Source organism: Lampris incognitus, chromosome 20 (genome assembly GCF_029633865.1).
Source record: "Lampris incognitus isolate fLamInc1 chromosome 20, fLamInc1.hap2, whole genome shotgun sequence".
In the NCBI taxonomy this organism is placed as follows: domain Eukaryota; kingdom Metazoa; phylum Chordata; class Actinopteri; order Lampriformes; family Lampridae; genus Lampris; species Lampris incognitus.
Window position 1 is genome coordinate 19179941 of NC_079230.1, and position 23627 is coordinate 19203567.

The 23627-nt window shown below is 44.5% G+C and overlaps 1 protein-coding gene across 1 annotated transcript; it reads left to right on the top strand.

Annotated features, from left to right (window-relative positions):
* Positions 1–1028: 1028 nt before the first annotated feature.
* sepsecs (Sep (O-phosphoserine) tRNA:Sec (selenocysteine) tRNA synthase) lies at positions 1029–23627 on the top strand. The gene is made up of 12 exons (XM_056300523.1): positions 1029–1103; positions 1600–1724; positions 2075–2229; positions 2599–2717; positions 2941–3099; positions 5252–5405; positions 6754–6856; positions 7283–7412; positions 7956–8047; positions 10283–10376; positions 10626–10716; positions 22610–23627. Exons 1-12 carry the CDS (start codon positions 1079–1081, stop codon positions 22842–22844), a joined length of 1482 nt encoding a protein of 493 aa, XP_056156498.1. The 5' UTR covers positions 1029–1078; the 3' UTR covers positions 22845–23627.

The following is a 23627-nucleotide window of genomic DNA, read 5'->3' on the forward strand; positions in this document are numbered from 1 at the left end:
GTCTTGCTCATTGGATATACTAATACATTGTATTTGAAAAGCTAAAGTGGGTGAAATACATTTGTAATTGTGTTACAGGAAATTCCAGGAGTCGTCAATGTGAAATTAGTATGACTTAATATCAGGCAAGATGAAATGTCATGTATGTAAATTCTGAAAACCTTTCATTAAAAATATATTTTCTAAAATCTGAGTATTATCAGTCATTAGTAACTGAAACATAAACACAGTTGAGATCCTTGTACCAGCTGGCTATTTGTATCTGGTTCCAGGACTTTACCATTAGGTCCCCCAGACTCTTGAAGAGCTTACACGGAGAGCTGGAGTTGTTTCGTTAATATCGTTTACTGTGTTTTTGCCATTGCTCCCCCCCCCCCAAATTGTGTGTGTGCGCGCACGCGCGCATTTGCCCCCCCCCCCCCACAATTACTGTTTGGTTAGTGCACGTTTTGTTTCCTTTCCTTCATTTTCTGTCTTTTCCACTGTGGCGCACTTTGTAAAAACCCTCATTTTAAAAGTTGTGTTAACAAAGCTGTGGTCATTATTTACTGACAACCACAAACATTTTATTTTTATTTGTATGACCAGAAATATTAAATTCTCAGCATTACTCTATTTGTATCTGTCTGTGTCTAAACAATAAAAAAATTAATCTGTTTAGAATTGGTCAGAGTACGTAAATATAATGTGAAATCCCTTTATTTCCAATGCCTTAAGAGGAAATGTCGAAATTGACAACGCACGATCATGAAAACCTTTAGAAAATCAAATAGAGGGCCCACAACAATGCACCATTTTAGACATTTGGCTTTCGCTTTACCTAATGCACCACGGTGAAACGTTTTAATAAATGTGGTAAATGAATGGTGATCCAGAGACAAGTTTCCACTTGCCATAAAATAAATCCCAGAGAACGAACAATTCGCCTTTAACAAGGGGGTCGCTCTCTTACTGCGTCACTACGTCACTACGTCTGCGCGCTGACGTCACATGATCGCGTCACGTCGTTCGTCTTGAGTGTTCACGGTTGGTACTTGGTAAAGCTGAGCCGGTCAATGTGGCTTGCAAAACGTGATGAATGTGTCGTTATAGGAAGTATAAAGGTAAAATGACACCACGGTGCGTTATAACTAAAAAGATTGTTTTTTCTTTGTTTCCTCATTTCAATGGACGTGTTACCGGTCTCGCAAAGCAGCCAGCAGGCTCTTATCTGAACTGCGTAAATAGCAGAAGCAGAGGTGCGCAACTCATTGTCAATAAGGGCCGATTTCACGAAGACACTTTCAAGCCAAGGGCAACAAAAGTTGGGCATCAGGCTCAATACCTCTATAACATTTCTATTATCGTTCTTATGCTGATGTCATTTACGCGTGAAAAAAAAGTCTCGCTTTGCTTTGGTTTATGTCAGGCTCCGATGAGGTGATCTGCACTACCTGCAGGCATCTGTCAGCGTACTGTACATGTGAATACAGTTCCTGTATGTTGTGAAGTTATGTCGTTAAAGATCAGGCTGTTGTTGGGAGAGGCCCTGTTGAGGTTGAAACAACCGTGTGTTTTGTGCTGCTGTTAAGAATGAATTCATGTCATTTTCTTCGACAGCATACAAAGAGATGAATAGTGAAAACTTCACCCTGAGTGAGAGGATAGTGTCCCCCTCATACATCCGGCAGGGATCCCAGGCACGCAGGAGCCACGAACAGCTTATAAGGCAATTGTTGGAACAGGTATAACCAGCAATTGCTTTCACCCACACACTCCTTTTTGTGCTCACAGGGGCTGCAGCTTACCCAGTTATACTTTGAGGAGAAGGCCGGAACAGTACACCAATTCACTGCAACAAACACTGTGCAAACGCATAGACACAATCGCTACTGTTCCAACACATGACTCGCACCCCCATTCATAGCTGGGATAATTGATAGTTGTGTCTTTGGGCTGTGTGAGGAAACCCACAGAGAAGATGAGTTAGAAGGGCCTGTATTTCAAACCCAGGAACCTCTTATCCTGTCAGGCAACGGTGTAAACCACCAAGCGGGGGCAAACATAACCATTACTCACATTTTGTACTTTGCAGGGAAAGTGTCCAGAGGAGGGATGGAGCGAAAGTACCATAGAGCTCTTTCTGAATGAGCTTGCTGTAATGGACAGCAATAACTTCCTGGGCAACTGTGGCGTGGGTGAGAGGGAAGGTCGCGTGATGTCAGGCCTAGTGGCCAGACGACATTACAGGTTCACAAAGTTTGATGTAATCCTTTCTTATGTAGGGTTTGAATGTATCTTATTCTGATGTATCTTATGTGAAAATTTAGGCTTTTTATTTGTCCAGTAGCCAAAGGCCAGAAAAGTCATGCTTTAGCTGACATGGTTTCTATTTGATAAGTCATCTTAGCAATATAACTGACCAACATTCACCATTTCTAAATAAGACATTTTTACTATTCAGCAAAAAAAAAAAAAGGTTCTGCATCCTTCACTCAGTATCAGCTACAAATGCCTCACACGTCTGTTCAATAGAGTAACATTGTGTAAACAGTAGTTTGTGTTTCTGTTGTGACATTTTGGTGGTTCTGATGAATAAGTGTGTTCATTGCTATGCAGATTGATCCATGGTATAGGTCGGTCAGGAGACATTGCTGCTGTTCAGCCCAAAGCAGCAGGATCCAGCCTGCTCAACAAGCTGACCAACTCTGTTGTATTGGACATTTTAAAACTCTCAGGTGTGTGTAGCAGTTTAGCATGTCTTCAATGATAATCAAATAGCATTGTTGGCATATCTTCACTGTCAAAATTGATTACATTTTTTTACATCATTTAGCTGCTCTACGGTCAGCTGAGCAAGATGCTTTGATCATAAAATAAAATTGATTGCTTGTGATCATTATTGTCAATGAGGAGAAAAAAAACACGTTAGCGTGTCATGTTTCTAATGAATCGCAACAGGTGTGCGGAGTGTGACCAGTTGCTTTGTCGTTCCGATGGCAACGGGGATGAGTTTGACGCTGTGCTTCTTGACCCTTCGTCACCGGAGGCCCAAAGCTCGCTATATCATCTGGCCCCGCATTGACCAGAAGTCTTGTTTCAAAGCCATGATCACTGCAGGTTAGAACATAAACTCAATCTTTCATCTCCCAAAACGGCTCAATAACCTCTAGTGGGGGTCCTGCTGAACAGGTCAAGTGTGGGAAATAGGCTAAAAGAACTTTCCTGACAAACAGGCATGGATCTGGGTGCCACTGGTAGTTCCCTTTTTTTATCTAGAAACCTGGATTTGTCTCTCAAAGTTCAGACTGTTTCTTAAGCAACACTTTTTAAATGTGGTGGAAGGGTATCTGTGATGTTTACATGTACCATTTCAATTTATGAGAAGTGCTTGACCCTGGCTCAGTTGTTTTATTTCACCATAAATGCATGCAGGAAGCCTGTGAAACTTGTTAAAAGAAATTGTTTTACAGTTATTTTCTTAATACCTGTGACCTCTGCCAGAGCCAGGGCACCCTGGCACAGAGACACTGACACTGATGGTCAGTGAGGGTACACAAGCCCATTTATTATAAACACCAGAGTTAAAACTATTTATGAAAATACTAAAAAGTCTTTTCAGTTTGGGGAGAGCTCTGCAGGGTTACATTTCCAGTCTTCAGCTCTCTCCCTGGCTCTGGTATGTCTTTTGGGCGTGGAACCAGTTTATCTGTCCTGCCTTACTCAGGACAACTGGTTCACACCCCACTCTGTAACATTACCTTTTAACATTTCGAACCCATTTCTTTCACCTGAAGATTTTAATGTTCTTTCACGCGTACACTTTCTGTCCCAGGCCAACACACATGCCCACACACATACAGACTCGCTTACTTCTAGTAACGCTCATTTTCGATGGCTGTGTAGACCATCCCGCTGCAGCATTCCCCCCCCCCAATTGTATCCAGCCAATTACCCCACTCTTCCGAGCCGTCCCGGTCGCTGCTCCACCCCCTCTACCGACCCGGGGAGGGCTGCAGACTACCACATGTCTCCTCTGATAAATGTGGAGTCGCCAGCCACTTCTTTTCACCTGACAGTGAGGAGATTCGCCAGGGGGACATAGCGCGTGGGAGGATCACGCTGTTCCCACAGTTCCCCCTCCCTCCCTCCCGAACAGGTGGCCCAACCGGCCAGAGGAGACGTTAGTGCAGTGACTTGGACACATACCCACATCCGGCTTCCCACCCTCAGACACGGCCAAATGTGTCTGTAGAGATGCCCGACCAAGCTGGAGGTAACATGGGGATTCGAACCAGCGATCCCCATATTGGTAGGCAACAGAATAGACCACTACGCTATGCGGACGCCTCCCTCTGCAGCAATCATGATTCACATTTTCATGTGATTTCTTTTGTTTTTGCTCTAGCTATGTTTTCTCTGTCCTATTAACCTTCCATGTTGTAATGAACTTGCAGAAAATTTGACTTTTGTGTTTTCGGATGTCTTCACACCTAGTTAATGTAGAAAAGTTATTTAAAACTATGGAGCAGTTTCCTCCTCCGCGTGGGTCTCTGGGTTGACTGTGAACAAAGCAGTTGCTTTCGGTTTTGGACCCAAACAACTGAACGGACACCAGTTTGGGGACATGGTCTTGGTGCTAAAAGAATCCTGGGGTTTTGGATTGTGAAAGTGATAGGATCTGGATCTAGATCTGGCCCAACTACAGGAAGCGTTGTGCAACATAGGTCAAACATGTTGTTAACTATGGATGAACACTTTTTTTCCATTGTGGTTGGCAACGATGTGAAAGAAATTTCAGTCTGAAGGTGGCACATTCTCCCCTCCAAATGGAGTGAGTCAATGCGTTCTTTTTGAAATGTTGTTTTAAAGTGTGTTAGAATTCAGCAATCTGTCCACAAGTAACAAAAAGGTATGCCATTCAAAGAAACAAAATGATAATATACCAATGTTGCAGGATTTTGATGCTCAGTGGTTGTTTAGTAGTGGATAAGTTGTTTCCTGCACCAGAGAAAACAACTCTCACATGGCTTTGTTGATAAATCATGCTTTGCTTGAAATGGAAAAAGCATAACAGTATAACTTCAAGAATTTTAGTATAACTTAAATTCATTCCCTGATTTGGCCTGAAGTAGACGGAAAAAATTGTGAGGAAAAAGTCTTTAAAGTGACATATGTATATGTATGTTTGTATATATATATATATACATAAGTTGGACTTGACTAATATCTGCCTTTTTTCTTTTCTTTTTTCTTTTTTGCTTTTAATTAGGGTTTGAACCTGTGGTGGTAGAGAATATTCTAGAGGGGGATGAGTTGCGAACTGACTTGGAGGCGGTGGAGCACAAGATTGAGGAACTAGGAGCAGACAACATTTTGTGTATTCATTCCACCACTTCGTGTTTTGCCCCACGGGTCCCCGACAGGTAGGTATGGGCTCCATATCAAAAAGATTTTTGAAAAACTTAAGAGATTTCATATGACTTATTAAGTTTTAACTTTGTTGTAATGTGCAATACCTACACGCACACACAGCACAGGAAAATGCTGACTCACAAATCAAATTTAAGCAAAGATAAAAAAATATATATATGTAAACAGATAAAAAGATAAGATAAAGTAAAATATCAGGAACATTTGTCATTTCATTTCATGCACTTGCGTACATGAAATTAAACGAAATATCATTACCCCCAGCCCACAGCAGTGTAACACAAAGACAAAAACACATATCCAAACTACAAAAAAAAACAAACTACAAAAACTATAAAACTACAAAAACTATAAAACTACAAAAACACATATATCCAACATATCCAAAAAAAAAGAGAGCGAACGCCAGCCAGGATGACTGTCAGAACTGCCGGTCTGCATGGGCTAGCAGTTAGCTTAGCCTGCCCCACTTCCACGTCCTGTCAGACCTCCCTCGGTGCTTCCTCTTCGGGCACAGCACCGGGCAGGATTGTGATCCTTGGACCCACTGGACACAGCAGACCAGGCTCCCTCAGCCGATCCAATGCTAGCTCTCCCAGCCAGGCGCCCTCGACACACCTCCCCGCACACCACACGACAGCACCAAAAACACAGTCGATGGCAGGCAAGGCCGCCACCAGACCGCCTTCGGTGTTATCGGAACTGCTGGTCTGCATGGGCTAGCAGTTAGCTTAGTCTGCCCCGCGTCCTGTCAGACCGCCCTCGGTGTTACCTCTTCGGGCACAGCTCCAGGCAGGGCCGTGGTCCCTGGGCTCACAGGATGCAGCAGACCCAAGTGCTCCCTGCTGATCAAGCGCCAGCTCTCCCAGCCATCAAACGAACACAAACTTAGATGCAGATGTGGACAAACACACTGCATGGACGGTGCTGGGTGAGGCTGGTGCAAACATGAATTTGCGCCGCCATTTTCCCACACTGGTACTGGGTGAGACCGCTGCAAACGTGAATTCGTGCTGCCATCTTCCCACACCGGAAGCAATCAATGTAAAGGGTAAAAAAATGTGACGATCCTTAATGAGGATACTGTTATCCAAAGTGCAATTATGCAACAGTGACATGATATTAAAAATAGGGCAACACTTGTCTCTATGATCTTGATCTGATTGTTCATGTCTGCTTTTTTGTGTGATTGTTCTGCTCACATATGCTGAAATCACTTGAACTTGGAGAGGAATCACTCCAGAAGTGAAAATAAACTCTCCAAGTGAACTAGACCCTTAAATGTTCTTAGTCATCTCTTAAAGTCAATCTCTTACATATCCTACCTGTGTTATCCTGCAGACTTGAGGAGTTGGCCACGGTATGTGCCAAACATAACATCCCCCACATTGTCAACAATGCGTACGGAGTACAGTCATCCAAGTGCATGCACCTTATACAACAGGTTGGTACTTAACCAGTAATGCCCTACCCTTCTCTCATGTAACAAACTCATGTACATGTCTAACGTCTGGAAAAATTTAGGTTTCCTTTCGAAAATTATAATTATTTCTCATGATGAAATACAAAAATGTACAAATTTCAACTGCTCCAACAGTGAAAGAAATTTCATATGTACAAAGCTTTTTATGACAATGAGTGTAAGTGTTATAATGCCCAGTGGATGTCTGTGGAAAGACAGCTCACTTAGCCCATGTGATTGAGTGTTGAACATCCTGGCTATCAAAAAATGAAGAGGGGGGGGGTGTTGGTATCTTCCTTGTATATTTCTTGTTCATTACAAACAATTCCAACTGTGTTTAAAGCTTCTCAGTTCTTTCATGATTGCTGTGGTGGGGGCCTAACGTTTTCTTGAACTGTTTATCTTTAGGGGGCTCGTGTTGGAAGAATTGATGCCTTTGTTCAGAGCCTGGACAAGAACTTCATGGTTCCAGTAGGTGGCGCCATAATAGCTGGATTTGATGAGTCCTTCATACAGGAGATAAGCAAAATGTATCCTGGTAAGTAGTGATGATTCTGCTGCTGTTTGGGTTATTACTGATTCTTCCTAATTTGACTGACTGACTGATAAGAGCTATGATAGCTGTCATTGACAGTCTCTGGAATATTCCTAGTTGTGTTGATGTACCGGGGTTTCTGTCCTCCTGACTGTCACGACGTCAGACGTGTGAGGGAGCAGTCTTGTTCAAAAGTCAAGACTTGTTTTGTTCCTCGAGGTTCCCCAGGAAGATTGAAATCCTGTTTTCAGTCATTTGAATAAGAGTGAATAGTTCACCATTCATTCTATGCATTTGCTGTCCTCGTAGACATACCAACAAAAGCCAACATTTTTATTGTGAATCGTGTCTTATTCTAGTTGATAGACTGAACGTGTAACAGCTTTGTCAGCTGAGTGAACTTTGCAAATGAGTTTTTATGAATCTACTTGGCTTTGTGCACAGCATTCTGCCTCAATTCCAACATATTGGCTTGTCTAGTATATGCGTGCAGTCTCTTGGAAAATTGCAAATGCAATCTTAGTTTAATTTACCCGCTGTGTCCAGGTCGAGCGTCAGCCTCACCCTCTCTCGACATCCTCATCACCCTTCTCACCCTGGGAAGCAGTGGTTATAAGAGACTCTTGGCAGAAAGAAAGGTTTGCATACACACACACACACACACACACACACACACACACACACACATACACACATAGTGCAAGTCTTAACTGGAGCTGCATAGACAAAGGGTATAGAAAGATTTTTTTTAGATATGTAAATGTGAGTAATGTGCTTACAAACTTAAACCTGATTTTTTATTAGTCAGGGCAAACAATTCTTTTGGGATTTTTAACAGTTTTCCTTGTTTGCCCAAAAAACATCAAGTCATAAATATACGCTTGCAATAGGACTCCAAGTATGACAGGGGTTGTGTGTGTGTGTGTGTGTTTATGTGTGCGTGGGAAGCTTTCCTGCATCCTGACTGCATTATGATTTGAGAGTGGGACTTTAGAATTGTGCATCGTGTGCTTGGTTGAGGGAGGGGGATGGTTTAGTGAGAAAGAATTGATCCAGGAGTTTGCAGAAAATCCCCCGGCGGGTTGCCGTTTGAAAGCAGTGCTGTAAACAATGCAGTATGCTCCGCTTCAGATGTTCAGCACTGCACCATTCCCAACACTTTGGACCTGACACGCACCAACACTGTCTCACTTATCTCTGTACTGACGCTCAGGTTGTTGTACACACAAAACTAGCACTTTAAGGATTTATAAATAGAGCCCTGTTTAGCTTTGCAGTTAAGAATGACTTTGATTGATTTGATCTTGAGCTGCTGGACGTGGGAAACCACAGCACCTCATTCCAAATAGATTAAGATAGTCATGGTAGTGTTTTTCCGATGGATTGCTTTGGGGACTCGGTTTCTAATTACATACTGTACGCTGTATGAATTGACTCGCTGCTTTCTAAATATGGGAATGCTTACGGGATGGCATACAATACCCAGCATGCTATCTGCGGAAAGCCTTCTTGCATGCAAAAAAAAAAAATCCAACTAGGAAATTCCTCTGTCCTCTCACATGACTTGGCACTGTCTTATTGATCCTTATTGTTCCAGATTATGTATTATTAATATACTGGACCAGTTTGCCAATGTATCTGCAGAACTTAGTGATTTCATCAACCCATCCCCACCCCACTGAAGTCAACTGCTTTGAATAATTCAGGCCATAGTTATGACTTTATTTATTTATGTATGTATGTATGTATTTATTATTTATTTAGTCATTCGTTCATTCATTCTTACACATTTATTGTACTTTTGGGTCTTGGAAGCCAACACCCATGACATTTAAATACCTTACACAGCCCAAAAGCCAAATATTGTAAATATATGGCAAAATATCATAATCCAGAAAATTAACTTGGTTTGAAAATGGTAGTAAGTGATGTTTTGTTTGTGTGTGTGTGTGTGTGTGTGTGTGTTTCATAGTTACTGGTCACCATAGGAGTCTTAGACACGTCCACACTTATTTGTCTGCAGGGTTTTAGGAATGTCCTCTGCACTATCACCACCCCTCATCCCAATCCCCCAAGCATGATATAGTAGTCATTGTTATTGGAGAGGAAGGGGCATTTAAGGACTTGACATCAGTGTGAGCGCATTTGTACTTGAGTCTTGACAGAGAAAATCTTTGCCTGCTTGATGTTTTTAAGGCGAAGCATGAGTCAGAATAATGCGCTGTTGTGACAAGTCTGACACCCACCCACTGCTCCAGGGAATGGTCCCTTATGGCAATGATGCTGCACTGGAGAACCTGCGGTCTAGTACCAGCAACTCAGCCACAAGCAAAAACACTGCAGTTTCTTCTTATTATGCAACGCCTCCCTGTCCTGTCCTCCTAACATTTATGCAAGTGTCCACAACTTCTTCATGCAAGACATGCTCCTACTCTCCCCCTACCCCGCCCCATTGTACAGTCTAAAGGGACCCCAATCCGAGCAAACGCTGTCAGCACTTCTGCACTGTTTAGCCGTAAGTTAAAATCACAGGCTAAAAGCTTGCTTTCTCCCACTCCCGCCTCCCTGATTGATCCCAGAGGTGGGACCACAGTAATGTGAGCAAAGATCCTGACTAGGGCCCAGGAGGGAGTGGACACACTTCTCTATAATTTTAGCTTAGTCAGGGCAGTGTGAGCGGCAGGTTGGGGAAGGAGGAGGATGACGGCTCACTAGTGCGTAGATCTGCTTGATTAGCAATAAACCAAGCCAGCTCGTGCTAAAATAAGACTGGTCGTCAGAGAGCGGAGTGTTGCCCTACTATTTATAGTTCTTTTCCATGTCCCCCCTCTCTTTCTTCCAATGCCTCCTCTTCATTTTTGCCTGCACTGAAGGAGATTTATTCATACCTGGCTCAGGAGCTGAAGACTCTGGCTTTGGCACATGGGGAGAGATTGCTGCACACCCAACATAACCCCATCTCACTGGGTAAGCTAGATGGAAGGCTGATCTTACACTGGCCTGCATAAAGCACTTGAATATACAATAAGCTCTGCACAATCCTTTCATGCCAAGTCATTAGACCATGCACATGTTTATAATCTTTCTTATGAGTGGGTAAAACAATACTACTTATTTTAAGTTTTTTTTACTCTACTGTATCCCAGTCATAGATATAATAAACACATATGATAAATTACGTGTGTGTGTGTTGCCCCCGCTTCTCTCCCTCTCTAGCCATGTCTTTGGAGGGTCTCCAGGTTGAGAGTGACAAGGCAGTGACTCAGCTTGGCTCAATGCTCTTTACCCGGCAAGTGTCGGGAGCCAGGTATGTACACACACACACAAAATGCTCCTGGGCTTGACAACGGTCTTTTGATTGAGAAGGGAGGAGGTCCGTGTTTCTGAGCTTGCGTAAGGTGAAAGGGCGACGGCAGTGGGAGTGAGCAGGTACAGCCAGAACAGAGAAAGATTGACGGCACATCGCAAGAGTCAAGTACAGTATAGTCCGCATCCTCTACAAACAATGGCATGAAATGGGTGGGATGAAACTAAATGTTGGATGGCAATGTGTTATCAGATGGAGCTGCTGAATAAGGGGGAAGCCACTTTAGATGATTAGATGGCTCGTCCCATCTGGGCCATCTCCTAATTTAAGAGGACTCACTTCATTACAATCCACCAGACCAGGCCAAGTCCGCACAAAGCAAGGTTGTCCTCATTGGGACAGCAAACTCAAATTACTGCACTTGTTTGGAAAGACACAATAAGTTCCCGGGTGGTGCTCCTCCTCTCAGCAGCCGAGAGAAGTGTTTGTCTGTTCATTGTTGTTGCCCTCTGCCTCATTCTGTGAAGCATTAATACATAAAGGACAATTAGTGAGGGTTGGGGTGCATTTTAGATTTTTCTCTGTGTTTTTCCCCCTTAATTACTTTGTGAACAACCATAGAGGAGGTTATAAATATTTTAAATATCATTATGAATCATTTATTTGTCATTATGATAGGATTGTTGTTGGGGTTTTTTTCTCCAAATGGAAATTGTCCAATTTTCCTTTTACACCATAAATGCATCATAGAAATAGTTACCCCCCCCTCTCTCTTGTTCTGTTTTAAATGAGCTCGTTTCATTTTCCAGGGTCATAATGTTGGACTTGATCTAAAGTCCTTGTCTCTTAATAGCATACTCAAACAGGAGCCATTCATTTCAAAGCTTTTTTCTTCACTTATATACATTAATCCTAATTTTTTTAATATTGATTAATCAGTTATTTGTCTTGGTTGTTGATGGTATGTATTTTTATAATTAATTAAATATAATGAAATGTTTAGCCTTGTAAACTGCAGTATCGGATAAGCAAGCTTTAAAAAGCCAGATGTGAGGGGCGTCTGGGTAGTGTAGTGGTCTATTCCATTGCCTATCAACACAGGGAAGGCGGTTCGAATCCCTGTGTTATCTCCGACTTGGTCAGGCATCCCTACAGACACAACTGGCCGTGTCTGTGGGTGGGAAGCCGGATGTGGGTATGTGTCCTGGTTGCTGCACTAGTGCCTCCTCTGGTTGGTTGGGGCACCTATTTGGGGGGACTGGGGGGAATAGCGTGATCCTCCCACGCACTACGTCCCCCCAGTGAAACTCCTCACTGTCGGGTGAAAAGCAGCTGGCGTCTCCACATGTATCGGAGGAGGCATGTGGTAGTCTGCAGCCCTCTCCGGATCGGCAGAGGGGGTAGAGCAGCGACTGGGACGGCTCGGAAGAGTGGGGTAATTGGTCAGATACAATTGGGGTGAAAAAGTGGAAGGAAAAAAAAGCCAGATGTAAAATAAAATCATTAAATTGCAGTCGTTGGCAAAGTTTGAATTAAAGTTGTAGTCATAAAGATTTATGTGCAAACAGATGTGTTTTTGGATCATTTCCACCATTGGCGACAAACCAGGAAAAAACACAGGCCATGTTCTGGGTTCGCCTAACTATATAATTTAATTGTAAAACAATAAATGGGACGATAGACTTTACAACATGTCCAACAAGAAACACTGCCTCGTTTTATTCTTCTACCTTCAACCACAACAAAAGCGGAAAATCCCCCAAAACGTTCTCTGTCCTATGGCAACTCAGATGGAACACAATACCTCACATATACAAGCACATAGTGAAACATAGAACAGTCTGTTACACACGTCCTCCCCCTCACTAGAAATGTCCCGTCTCCCATAAACAGAACAAACATGCTCCCACAAAACACAGGGAGGTAAACTCTTACTCCATCCCTGTCTGCAACAACAAAATAACACCTGCCGTAGTTAATAATAGTAGTAATACACCTGTGCTACACATGCTAAACAAGCTGAATACACATTGCACAATTATAAAGAAACGCATAAAGTTTGCTAGAACACAGAAAACTCAAAACATGAGAAAATCTTGAGGGGGGGAGGGGGCACCACTCATCCCCTGCGAGGCTGCATGTGTTCAAGCCCCAATGAATCTCCACCCAGTCCATTGTCCAACCCTCCAGCCTGAGGCTGATCCCCAGCCTGAGGAAACTAGGGGACAGGGGAAGCCTCCAAGGTAGGAGGAGACGTGAAGGGAGCAGGAGTGGCAGGAACAGTCTGTGCTAGCATTGGCACAGTGTAGGGCTTCAGTCTGTCATGATGAACTACTTGGGCCTGTTCCAATGAGTTCAGGGGGTTGACGATGTGGTACATCAGTGCAGTGTCAAGTCAAGTCAATTTTATTTGTATAGCCCAATATCACAAATTACAAATTTGTCTCAGTGGGCTTTACAGCAATACAAAATCCTGTCCTTAGACCCTCGCATCAGATAAGGAAGAACTCCCTAAAAAAACACATAACGGGGAGAAAAAATCGGAAGAAACCTCAGGGAGGGCAACGGAGGAGCGATCTCTCCCCCAAGATGGACAGACGTGCAATGGATATTGTGTGTACAGAATAAAACATAATTTACAGAATACAACATTGAAATAGGATAACAGAATTATAATGGAATTGCAAGTTATATGAAGAACATGATGAGGAGGATGCCAAGCAGTGTCCAGTTGCCACTGGAACAGCCTAGGACCTGAACCACGCAGCCATCACCGTGGAGACCTGAGAGGAGGACAGACTACACATACACACAGGAGAGACTTGCATCACACCATTCACATACAAAGGAGAAGAGAAAGAGGAAGACATCATCCAGAGAGAGAGAAAAGACATGTGAAAGAAGAGAACAGTTTGGAATAGTCAGTAAATTATACTCTATAATCTTGTCGGCAGAACAGTGCTTGGTAAATTCAATGAGACAGAAACCGACCTGCTATGCAGTACAGTTCATGAAGTACTCAATTTAAAGGCAACTAATTGTAGGTTAAGGCAAAAAGATGAGTTTTAAGTTTGGATTTAAAGGACTCAACAGACACTGATTGCAATCAGCGTCTGTTGATTTCTTCAAACAATTGTCTGACACTAGCAGGCAGGTTATTCCACAAGAACGGGGCCTGATAGGAAAAGGCCTTGCCACCAGCTGACTTCTTTTAACTTTCGGTACACACAGGAGCCCTTGAGAGTGGAGAGCTTGAGACTGAATGTACGGTTTAAGAAGATCAGGTAGGTATGACTTTATAAGTCAGCAGAAGCACCTTGAAGTCTTATCTACCTCCTCACCTACCTAGCTAACATGAATAGGAAGCCAATGAAGGGAGGCAAAAATTGATGTAATATGGCCAATTTTTCTAGTTTTAGTTAGGATTGTAGCTGCACTAGCACTAGCATGTGGCAGATCTGAAAACAGAACATTACAGTAATCAAGTCTTGATGAAACGCATGCATGTATTAGAGTCTATATCAGCCATAGACAGGAAAGACCTTCGCCGCCAGAAGCCAACACCTGCACGAACCAATAGGGGCCCCTCCAATGTGGCACCAATTTTGTATGGCTCTTGGGGGGGTTATTCAGACACACCAGCGTGCCCAGTCTGTAGGCACGGCGGCAACTACCCTCGTCGTGATACAGTTTCTGTCTCTCGCAAGACTCTTCAAAGTTAAGCCTGGCCGAACAGAAGGCCGACTCCAGCTGCTCTGCTATGGACAATGCATACTCTTGTCAGGGATCCGGAGCCCCGGGAGTCCAGAACACCAGAGGACACAAGCATTTCTGCTTGAACCTGTGCCTCGCGTCAGTGCTATGAGGTAAAAGGGGGGGGGGTGCTGGCACGTCTAGATGTGTTATATGCAAAAGCAACATGCTTCACAAACGTGTCCCATTTGGCCCCATGAGAAAGCAACATCTTGGCCAGCTGATTAATCAGAATACTGTTATGGTGATCAACAACCCATCAGACTTAGGGTTGTAGACAGCGGTGCACATCTTTTTTTATCCCCCACAATTGGCAAAGGCCCTGAATTACGTCTGCCTCAAACTGGCAGCTCTGGTTACTGTGCAGAATTTCTAGGACCCTATGTACTAACACACAATCCTCAAACAGGCAATGTGCCACCGTGTGAGCTGTCCAGTTTGGCAGAGCTTACAGGTCAATAAACTTAGTGAAGTAGTCCTCCCTGACCAAGCTGTACCTATTTCCTCGGGAAGTCAAAGGCAGCTCCAGGATGTCTGTGGCCACCCTTTGCGTCGGGCGGCTAGCCTGGTACCCCCCCCCCCCGGGTGCTATCTGTCTGGGGACAGGGCATCTGTGGATCTGACAGGCTCTGCATTGTTCACACCACTGTCTAATATCTCTCAACATGAAGGGCCAGTAGTAAGGTTGCTTGGCCTTCTCCCACACACATTCAGCTGAAAAATGTGCAATGACTGGCCCCCCATGCAGCTGCTGAAGTTGCTCAGGCACCATGGATTGAGGGAACAACAACCTAAATCTGCCCCTTCCCCGTCAGTGCTGACAACACTGTCCGACACAGCAGTCCATCAATGACCGACAAAGGGTTAAACTCAGTCCACAGTTTCATTAGAGTGGCTGAAGACCAGAGGTGTAAAAACCAGGTCCGGTAAGTAAAAGTCCAAACCATATATTTGCTCTACTCATGCACTACACCTGCAGATTTTAGTCAACACCACTCCTCAACTAGGTAGGGAAAACTAGTTAATGAAATCAGCTGGTTTAGTAACATGGTTGGAGCAAATACACGGTTTGGACATTTACTTTCTAGACCTGGTTTTTACACCTCTGCTGAAGACCCCCAGAGGAGTCTGTGAAGTGGTCTCATTGCGCCCCACCCCAACCAAGCAAACACAACACCGAGAGCTGCGTCCTTGTGTTGCCGTAACCGTAACTCGGGGTCTCTGTCACAGAGAGAATAGGCTGGAACCTGGTCCATACGTTCCCCGTCTGGGTACAGAGAGTGGTCTGGCTCCCCCACATACGCAGTGGTATACATTTTAGCCAAAGAAGCGTCTGGATCGATAGGGTCAGGAGAAATAGCCTGGTTGGACAGTCCGTTGGCATTTTTATGGCGGGAGCCATCTTTGTGAACCATGACCCAGTCAAATGGATCCAGCCCCAAAACGCACCTATTTCTCCATCCCATGGAGTCATTATCAAAGGCCATGCACCTGAGGCCTAGCAAAGAGAGATAGTCTGTTATGATGGAGAATGTAGACAGTCCAACATAATGTTTCAGTTCACGCACAGCCCACACCACGGCCCATAGCTCTCTGTCAAAAGTGGACCATCGCCTCTGCATGTGCGTGAGAACCTGGCTGGCGTAGGCTACGACTTTTTCAAGTCCCTTGTCATCGTGTGCCAGCACCACCCCAATTGAGTCCTTAGAAGCGATAGTGTAGATCTTAAAAGGAAGTACAAAGTTGAGAAATGTAACCACCAGAGAGGAATTGTGCACCTGCTTGAAGTAAGTGAAAGCCGTCTCATACTCAGCTGTCCTCTCAAAGGGCACATTTTTACCTGCCAGACGATTCAGCGGCACAGCGTGCTATGCGAAATCTCTCGCAAACCTCCTGTAGTATTAACATAGGCCCACAATGGTCCTGACCTCAGAGGGGGTGTGGAAGGGTAACCAAGTTCTCACCTTATCCGTATTCCGTGGGTTCAACTGAAGGCCATGTTGGGAGACCACATGGCCCAGGGAAATAACATGTTCCTTAGCAAGTGGCATTTCCTGGTGTTAAGCTTCAGGCCCGCCTGCTGTATGCTGGACAAGACTACCTCCAGTGTAGGAGGTGATCCTCAAATGAGCAACTATAGATAAGTATATCATCCAAATACACCAAGCATTTGTGCCAAGGCAGGACCCTTGGGATGAGCTCCATCATGTGCTGAAAGGTGGCCGGAGAATTGGTCAGACCCATAGGCATGGCCCGCCACTGGTACAAGCCCCTGCCGGTTGTAAAGGCTGTTTTCTCTCGGTCCTCCTCAGCCGCTTCCACCTGCCAGTAGCCATTTGAAAAGTCCAGTGTGCTGAACCAGGACAAGCCAGCCAGGGCATCAAGGCTGTCGTCCAGTCATGGGAGAGGGTGCAAAAATCCTTGATAGTCACAGAGTTGAGACAGCGTTAATCATTGCAAAATCTCCCCTGTCCCCTTTTCTTTCTAACTACCATCACCGGGGATGCCCCGGGGCAGCCATTCTCCTCCACAACCCCATCAACCAGCAGACCAGCCACCTGATGTTCACACATGGTAGGCGCGCTGCTTGATAGGGGAATGGTCACCAGTCATAATGTGGTGCTTGACAAGTGAGCACCTGCCTGTATTTCTTTTTGACAGGTTGAAAACAACAGTAAACCTCTGCAGCAGTTCGGACAGCTCAGCCCTCTGCTGTGCTGTAATAGGTAATGTGTCCAGGGTGACAGGACCAGCAGTCTCCATGCTAGTGGGACAGGGGGTAAAAATGTCAGTTTCTCGAACTGGGTAAAATTCACCCATTTGCAGCCCCCACGAGTTCAACTGCCCCCACTGTGGGATTCGGGATGCAGGCTACCGTGACACCATTTTTCACACTATTCACTGTGTTAGCAACCACCAGTCCCATCATCTCTGGGATGTTAGGTTCCAGATACCCCTCAAAGTCTGTGGCAGGCAAGCCAGCACCACCATGGGAACACACAGTCACTGGCACCAGGGCTTCACTCAGAGGTGGTATGGTCATGACGGCAACAAGGGGCATGTTACAGCATTCAAGTACCAACTCACCACCCCAAAGCAGGGGCACAGTAACATCCCATAACTGTTAACATGCCCCACCCTAAGTCCAGCAGTACATAATTCATGGTCAGGAAGTCCAGACCAAGCAGAACACTCTGGGTGGATTCCCTCAGCACATAAAATGTGTGCTGCCCAAACAGAAGGTAACCTCAGTGGTGCCCAATGTATCCAACATTTGTCAATTTACTGCACGGGAGTCAATATAGTTCCTTTTCAGGGGCCAGTACTGCAGGTTGGGGAATGACTTATGGAAGTCTGCACCAATTAATGACACAGTGGTTCCTGAGTCCACTAATATGGAGACTTCAGTGCCTTCCACCACTCGCCTTACATAAGACATAGGGTGGTCACTACAGTCCATATCAGCAGTGTCTTCAGAAATGCCATGCTGTAAGGTGCCCTCAGTCAGAGACGCTGGTGTTTGCGCCCCAACACCAGCTACTGACCATTTCCCTGATCGTTCTACCACTGCAGCAGAAAACGCATGCTGCACTTCCCCAGCTCCCCCACCAAGCAAGCCACCCCAGACTAGGGCTCCTGCTTCTCAGCAGCTTAGAGGTGGGGGAGACGGCTATGTAATAGGTTGCCCCCTTGAGTTGGAAACAGCCCACGATCAGGCCCTTGACTGACATCCCATCTCACCACAGTTGCAGCTGCAGCACCCTCCAGAGGGTGAGCAGAATCCCCGCTCCCTCCTGTCAGCATGCCAGGCTCTCAGTCTCTGATTTTCCTCATACATTACTTTCATCTCCACTCATGACATACATACACATCTCATTTCCTCTGTCAACTTATTAACAGCCCTCTGGAAGCCATCGGAAGCTGACACAGACCGCAGAGACAGATTCTTAACCGGCTAGGTGCCTGCACATGTACTCACACAGTCTCTGAAAAGCCACCCTGGCATTTTCACAGTGCTTTGCCACAGTCAAAGCCTCCTCCAGGTCAGTGGCACCCTGCTCCATACACTTCGCCTTCAATGCAGAATCCAGGCTAGTGAGAAAGTGCCAAAACTTCTCCCTCTGTGCGATGTCCCTGTACTCTGGGAACGCCTCCGCAACCAGCTGGCTCACATCAGCGGCATACACCTCCGAGCTCTCACCAGGAGCGTGCACACCAGCCAAAAGACTGGGCCTAAAGCGATCCATGAACTGTCTCTGTCCAAACGCCGCTCCAAGTTTCTCTTTAACAGTAGCATAATCTGATCTGATTGCCACAGGGAGGCTGTCCCATAGCAGAAAAGCCGACCTGTTGAGGTGAGTAGGAAGAATCCTCACCAACTCGCCACTGCAGTCACCGCCGCTACCCAAGGTAGTGATAATTAATTAATTAATTAATAATCGATTAAGATAATTGATTGATTGATTGATTGATTAATTAGGGCCACCCTGGTTATCTCATTCAGCCAAGGAAACTCTGGCTCCCATCACCTGCGAAGGGAGCAGGTAGATCGACCCTGACATCCCTGATGGGCGAACGTCTGTTGAACCATGCTGTACTGGGTTTAAAAGGGTTCTCGTCTCCACACCATATGTCCTCCACATGTAGCTGTGCACAGCCCTCAAAGCTCCGTGAAGGGTTAGCCAGCTAGCTATACTGGGACAGCTAAGCTAAAACAACAGCGCGGACAACGGCTCGACGTGTACAAAGGAAAGCACTAACAGCGCCTCATAAGAACACTGCTGCCACTAACGTAACCGAGTGTTCCGAGTTTGCTTAATTATATAATTTAATAGGAAAACAATAAACGGGACAATAGACTTTAGCACAAGTCCAGCAGTAACTGCTGCCTCGTTTTATTCTTCTATCTTCAACTATAACAAAAACTCCCAAAACATTCTCTGCCCTACGGCAACTCAGATGGGACTTAAAGCTCACATATAGAAGCACATAGTGAAACATAGAAAAGTCTGGTACAGTCGCTTAGCGCACTTTATCTCCTGCACCGCAACAAAATAGGAAGAGAGGGCAGGTTGTGGTGGGTTTGAAGAAGAAACAAAGCAGGTCAGTAGTAAGTTAAACAAAAGGGACAATTGAAACATTAACTTAGTGGTTTCTCGATGGATTTTAAGTACATAACTGAAGATTTGTAAAGAAGCATTGTGGCTAGTGCCTCGTAGTGAGTCCTCAAAACCACAATTCAAGGAGAGAGATGACAATAGCTTTCGCCTGTGCAAATCCTTTCAGCTAAAATTAAGCCTGCTTTTTTTGGATCAGTAATAATCTATTTTCTCATACAGCAAAATAGATGCTGACGGTTCATTATAATGGGTTTCACTTCCGTAATGGCCATCCCAGTACACACAGCCTCAAGAGTTAACCGGTCATTTAAAAGTGATTTTACATTAAAGGGAGTCTTAATATTTGATGACAGGGGCACACCCTTGCCAAACTTTGGAAGTAAAGAAATTGTTGTTGTATTCCTAGCCACAAGTAAAACAATGGGAAGGTTTTACACTCTGAAAAAAAGCAGTGCAAATTACTTTAGCTTCTAGATGTTTGTTAGTCCAGCTTAGAAAATAATGCCTGTTCAGTTTTTTTTTTCTTTATGAAGAGGATTGCTTTAGACTAAAACCTGCAGTGTGTTCTAAGTTAATGCTGCAGTACTTGTTTCTCTCAGCTCTGCTTTGTGTCTGCAGCAGAGTGCTCAGAGATGTGCATTGCTCAGTGTAAACCAAACAGATGTGGAAACAGCAGCAAGCTTTAGTTTGCTTTCATTGCATCAGGATTTTGCAAAACTTGACCTACTGGATCACAGAAAGTTGAATCAGTTCATCTGGACACAATGTTTATTGAGAGAAATGTTTCATCACTAATCTAAGTGACTTTGTCAGTCTCATCTGACTGTAGGTATCCCCACCCTTATAAACAGCACATTGGCATAATGACCGAAAACAACGATCGGTTTCATATGCAGATTACCATGACCATTAATTTAGTTACTTAGTTAGAGATCATTGTTTTCTGTCATTATGCCACTGTGCTGTTTATAAGGGTGGGATACCTACAGTCAGATGAGACTGACAAAGTCACTTAGATGAATGATGAAACGTTTATCTCAATAAACATGCCCAGATGAACTCATTCAACTTTCTGTGATTACCTTACCTGGATTATTGAGCATGCATGAAGACATGTTGACCTACTGGAATAAATCAGCTGTCTCAAGGAACCTCATAAACAAGAATATTCCATGCCACTGCTTGATGAATAACTTAATGGCTGTTTTAAGGGTATTTGCTTATCTCTTGAAGCGCATTTTGCAGTATTCCCCCCAATGCCATTTTGTGCAAGTTATATTAACTTGAGATCTCAGCATTCATGCTGAAAAGGTTTATTCTGTATTACTTCGCTTGCTGTGTCTTTAATATCCCCTGGAAGATGGATCTTCTCTGAAAGTCATGCATACTAGATCTATCTCTTAACTGTTGACATAAACTGGCAAGCTGAAATCCGGCCACCAAACTTGCAAATAAAATCTTCCTGTGTATAACATTCAAAATGATACTCCTCTGTCATTGTTGGTTTGTTTGTGACAAACTGAAAATGTTTTTGAATATTTGGGACTGCTGATGACTTTTATAGGTCAACGTATAGAAACAGACAGCAGCAGTGAGAAAGTATGATTTAGATGACTCACATGACTAGGAGATTCTTTTTTAAGTTAAATACTTGGTACATGGGGTGTCAGGGTAGAGTAGCGGTGTATTCCGTTGCCTACCAACACGGGGATCACTGGTTTGAATCCCCGTGTTACCTCCGGCTTGGTCGAGCATCCCTACAGACAAAATTGGCTGTGTGTGCAAGTGGGAAGCCAGAGGTGGGTATGTGTACTGGTCGCTGCACTAGCGCCTCCTCTGGTAGGTTGGGGCGTGTGTTCGGGGGGGAGGGGGAACTGGGGGGAATAGCGTGATCCTCCCACGCGCTACATCCCCCTGGCGAAACTCCTCACTGTCAGATGAAAAGAAGCGCCTGGCGACTCCACATGTATCGGAGGAGGCATGTGGTAGTCTGCAGCCCTCCCCGGATCGGCAGAGGGGGTGGCGCAGCAGCCAGGACGGCTTGGAAGAGTGGGGTAATTGACCAGGTACAATTGGGGAGAAAAAGGGGGGAAACTCAATAGAAAAAATGGTTCATGAAGGCAGTTTCTACTATGCTTCATTCAATGAGTCACGCAAGTGCAAGAGTCCAAATGCACATAAAGAGATCAGAAATCAGATCTGGCTACCCGCTGACAAGATGTTATTACCACAAGTCCATCAGAAAATCTCTTCCTACTGAGTTAGTAGCGCGCCATCTTGAATTTATCCCAAGTGCAAAATATCTAAATGTGTTTCTCTTCTCTTTGCTTACAATTTAACAAAAGTATTTAAATTATTGTTAGTTTTTTTATATAATTTTAATAACTATAGTTGTTTGTGTTACCTTCAGCCTTAACATGATTATCCATCCACTATCCAAGCTGCTTATCCCAATTGGGGTCGCGGGATGCTGGAGCCTGTCCCAGCAGTCACTGGGCGGCAGGCGGGGAGACACCCTGGACAGGCCACCAGTCCATCACAGGGCTGACACATTCACACCTAGGACTGACATGATGATTTAAAGGGTTTTGTTGCCCACCATGATACACTGTACAGTTCTGTACTAATTCAGCACGGTGGTCCAGTGGTTAGTGCCTGCCGCCTCACAGCAAGAAGGTCCTGGGTTCAAACCCTGGAGTTGTTCAATATTGGGGGTCATCCCAGGTTGTCCTCTGTGTGGAGTTTGCATGTTCTCCCTGTGTCTGCGGTGGGTTTTCTCCAGGTGCTCTGGTTTTTCCCACCATCAAAAAGACATGCATGTTAGGATTAGTACTCCTGTCTGTGCTCCTGACTGAGGCATGGCGGGAAGAACTGGAATTGGTCCCCGGGCGCTGCACTAGCAGCTGCCCACTGCTCCTAGCTACACAGCTAGGATGTGTTTAATGCAGAAAAGAATTGCCTCATGGGGATTAATAAAAAAAAAAAGTAGTAGTAGTAATTCATCATTGTTTTGTTTCTAGGGTAATACCCCTGGGCAAGGAGCAGACCATCGGTGGACACACTTTCCGTGGATTTATGTCTCACTCGGAATCCTACCCTTGTCCCTACCTCAATGCTGCCGCCGCAGTCGGCATCGCGCATGAAGACGTGACACTGTGCATCAAAAGGCTGGACAAGTGCCTGAAGGCCTTGAAGAAAGAGAACAGTTCAACTCGGGGTAATCCACCGGAGCACCAAACATGCAAGGAGGATTAGATTTAAACAAAAAACAAAACAAAAGAAACGATAACAACAACAGACATTGTACCACTATTGCATTGATTTCAAACGATTGCGAAGCAGCAGTAGAGGACGCACTATCTTCATCATCTCGAGCACTGACCTGTCTGCATCCTGCAAATACTTGCCCAGTTGGAATCTGCAGTGGGTGTCAGTTCATGCTTAAAAGTGGATGTTTCGTGGTCAGGATTTTAAATCTGTGTTACAGCCAAAAATTTGTCAATGCATTTGATTTGTGCAATGACGACTGCAAATGAAATACCTGTGGTGTTTGAAATTTCCTTTAAAGAAAAGTAAGATGACAATCAGGAAGTACTGTATCATTTCCACTATCTGAAGATAATTTCAGGGTAAGTCACTAAAGTGTAACATAAGCCTGTCTAAAGACTGCTGCCTCGATGTGATATGTCTGGATTTGTTGAAAATGCTTTTCTCATGATGCATAATGGATTTAAGACTGACTTTTAAGATTATAATCCCTTCGTGAAAGCTCAGCTTTGTTTCCTCAATGGCATCGTCAGCGGGCTAATGCTGTCTAACACCTTTTGGGTGTGACGATTAACTTAGCAAACATTTGGATATCTTGTAAAAGCGTGATGGAAAGCATGACTTCATGATCAAGCCTCTTATTTCATCTGACCTATATAGGTTGGCACAATGCCGGTGTATTCCATGAATTCTGAATGTTAATATTTCAATATATTTGTAATACATAACCTCTTGAAGTGATTTTTTTTAAAATCCATATGATAAATACAT

Excerpts from the sequence above, each read along its gene's own strand:
- sepsecs (XM_056300523.1), top strand. The coding sequence starts at position 1,079 with ATGTGTCGTTATAGGAAGTATAAAG. Across the intron at positions 7,413-7,955 it reads GATAAGCAAAATGTATCCTG|GTCGAGCGTCAGCCTCACCC; the intron begins GTAAGTAGTGAT and ends CGCTGTGTCCAG. Across the intron at positions 10,717-22,609 it reads CGGCAAGTGTCGGGAGCCAG|GGTAATACCCCTGGGCAAGG; the intron begins GTATGTACACAC and ends TTTTGTTTCTAG.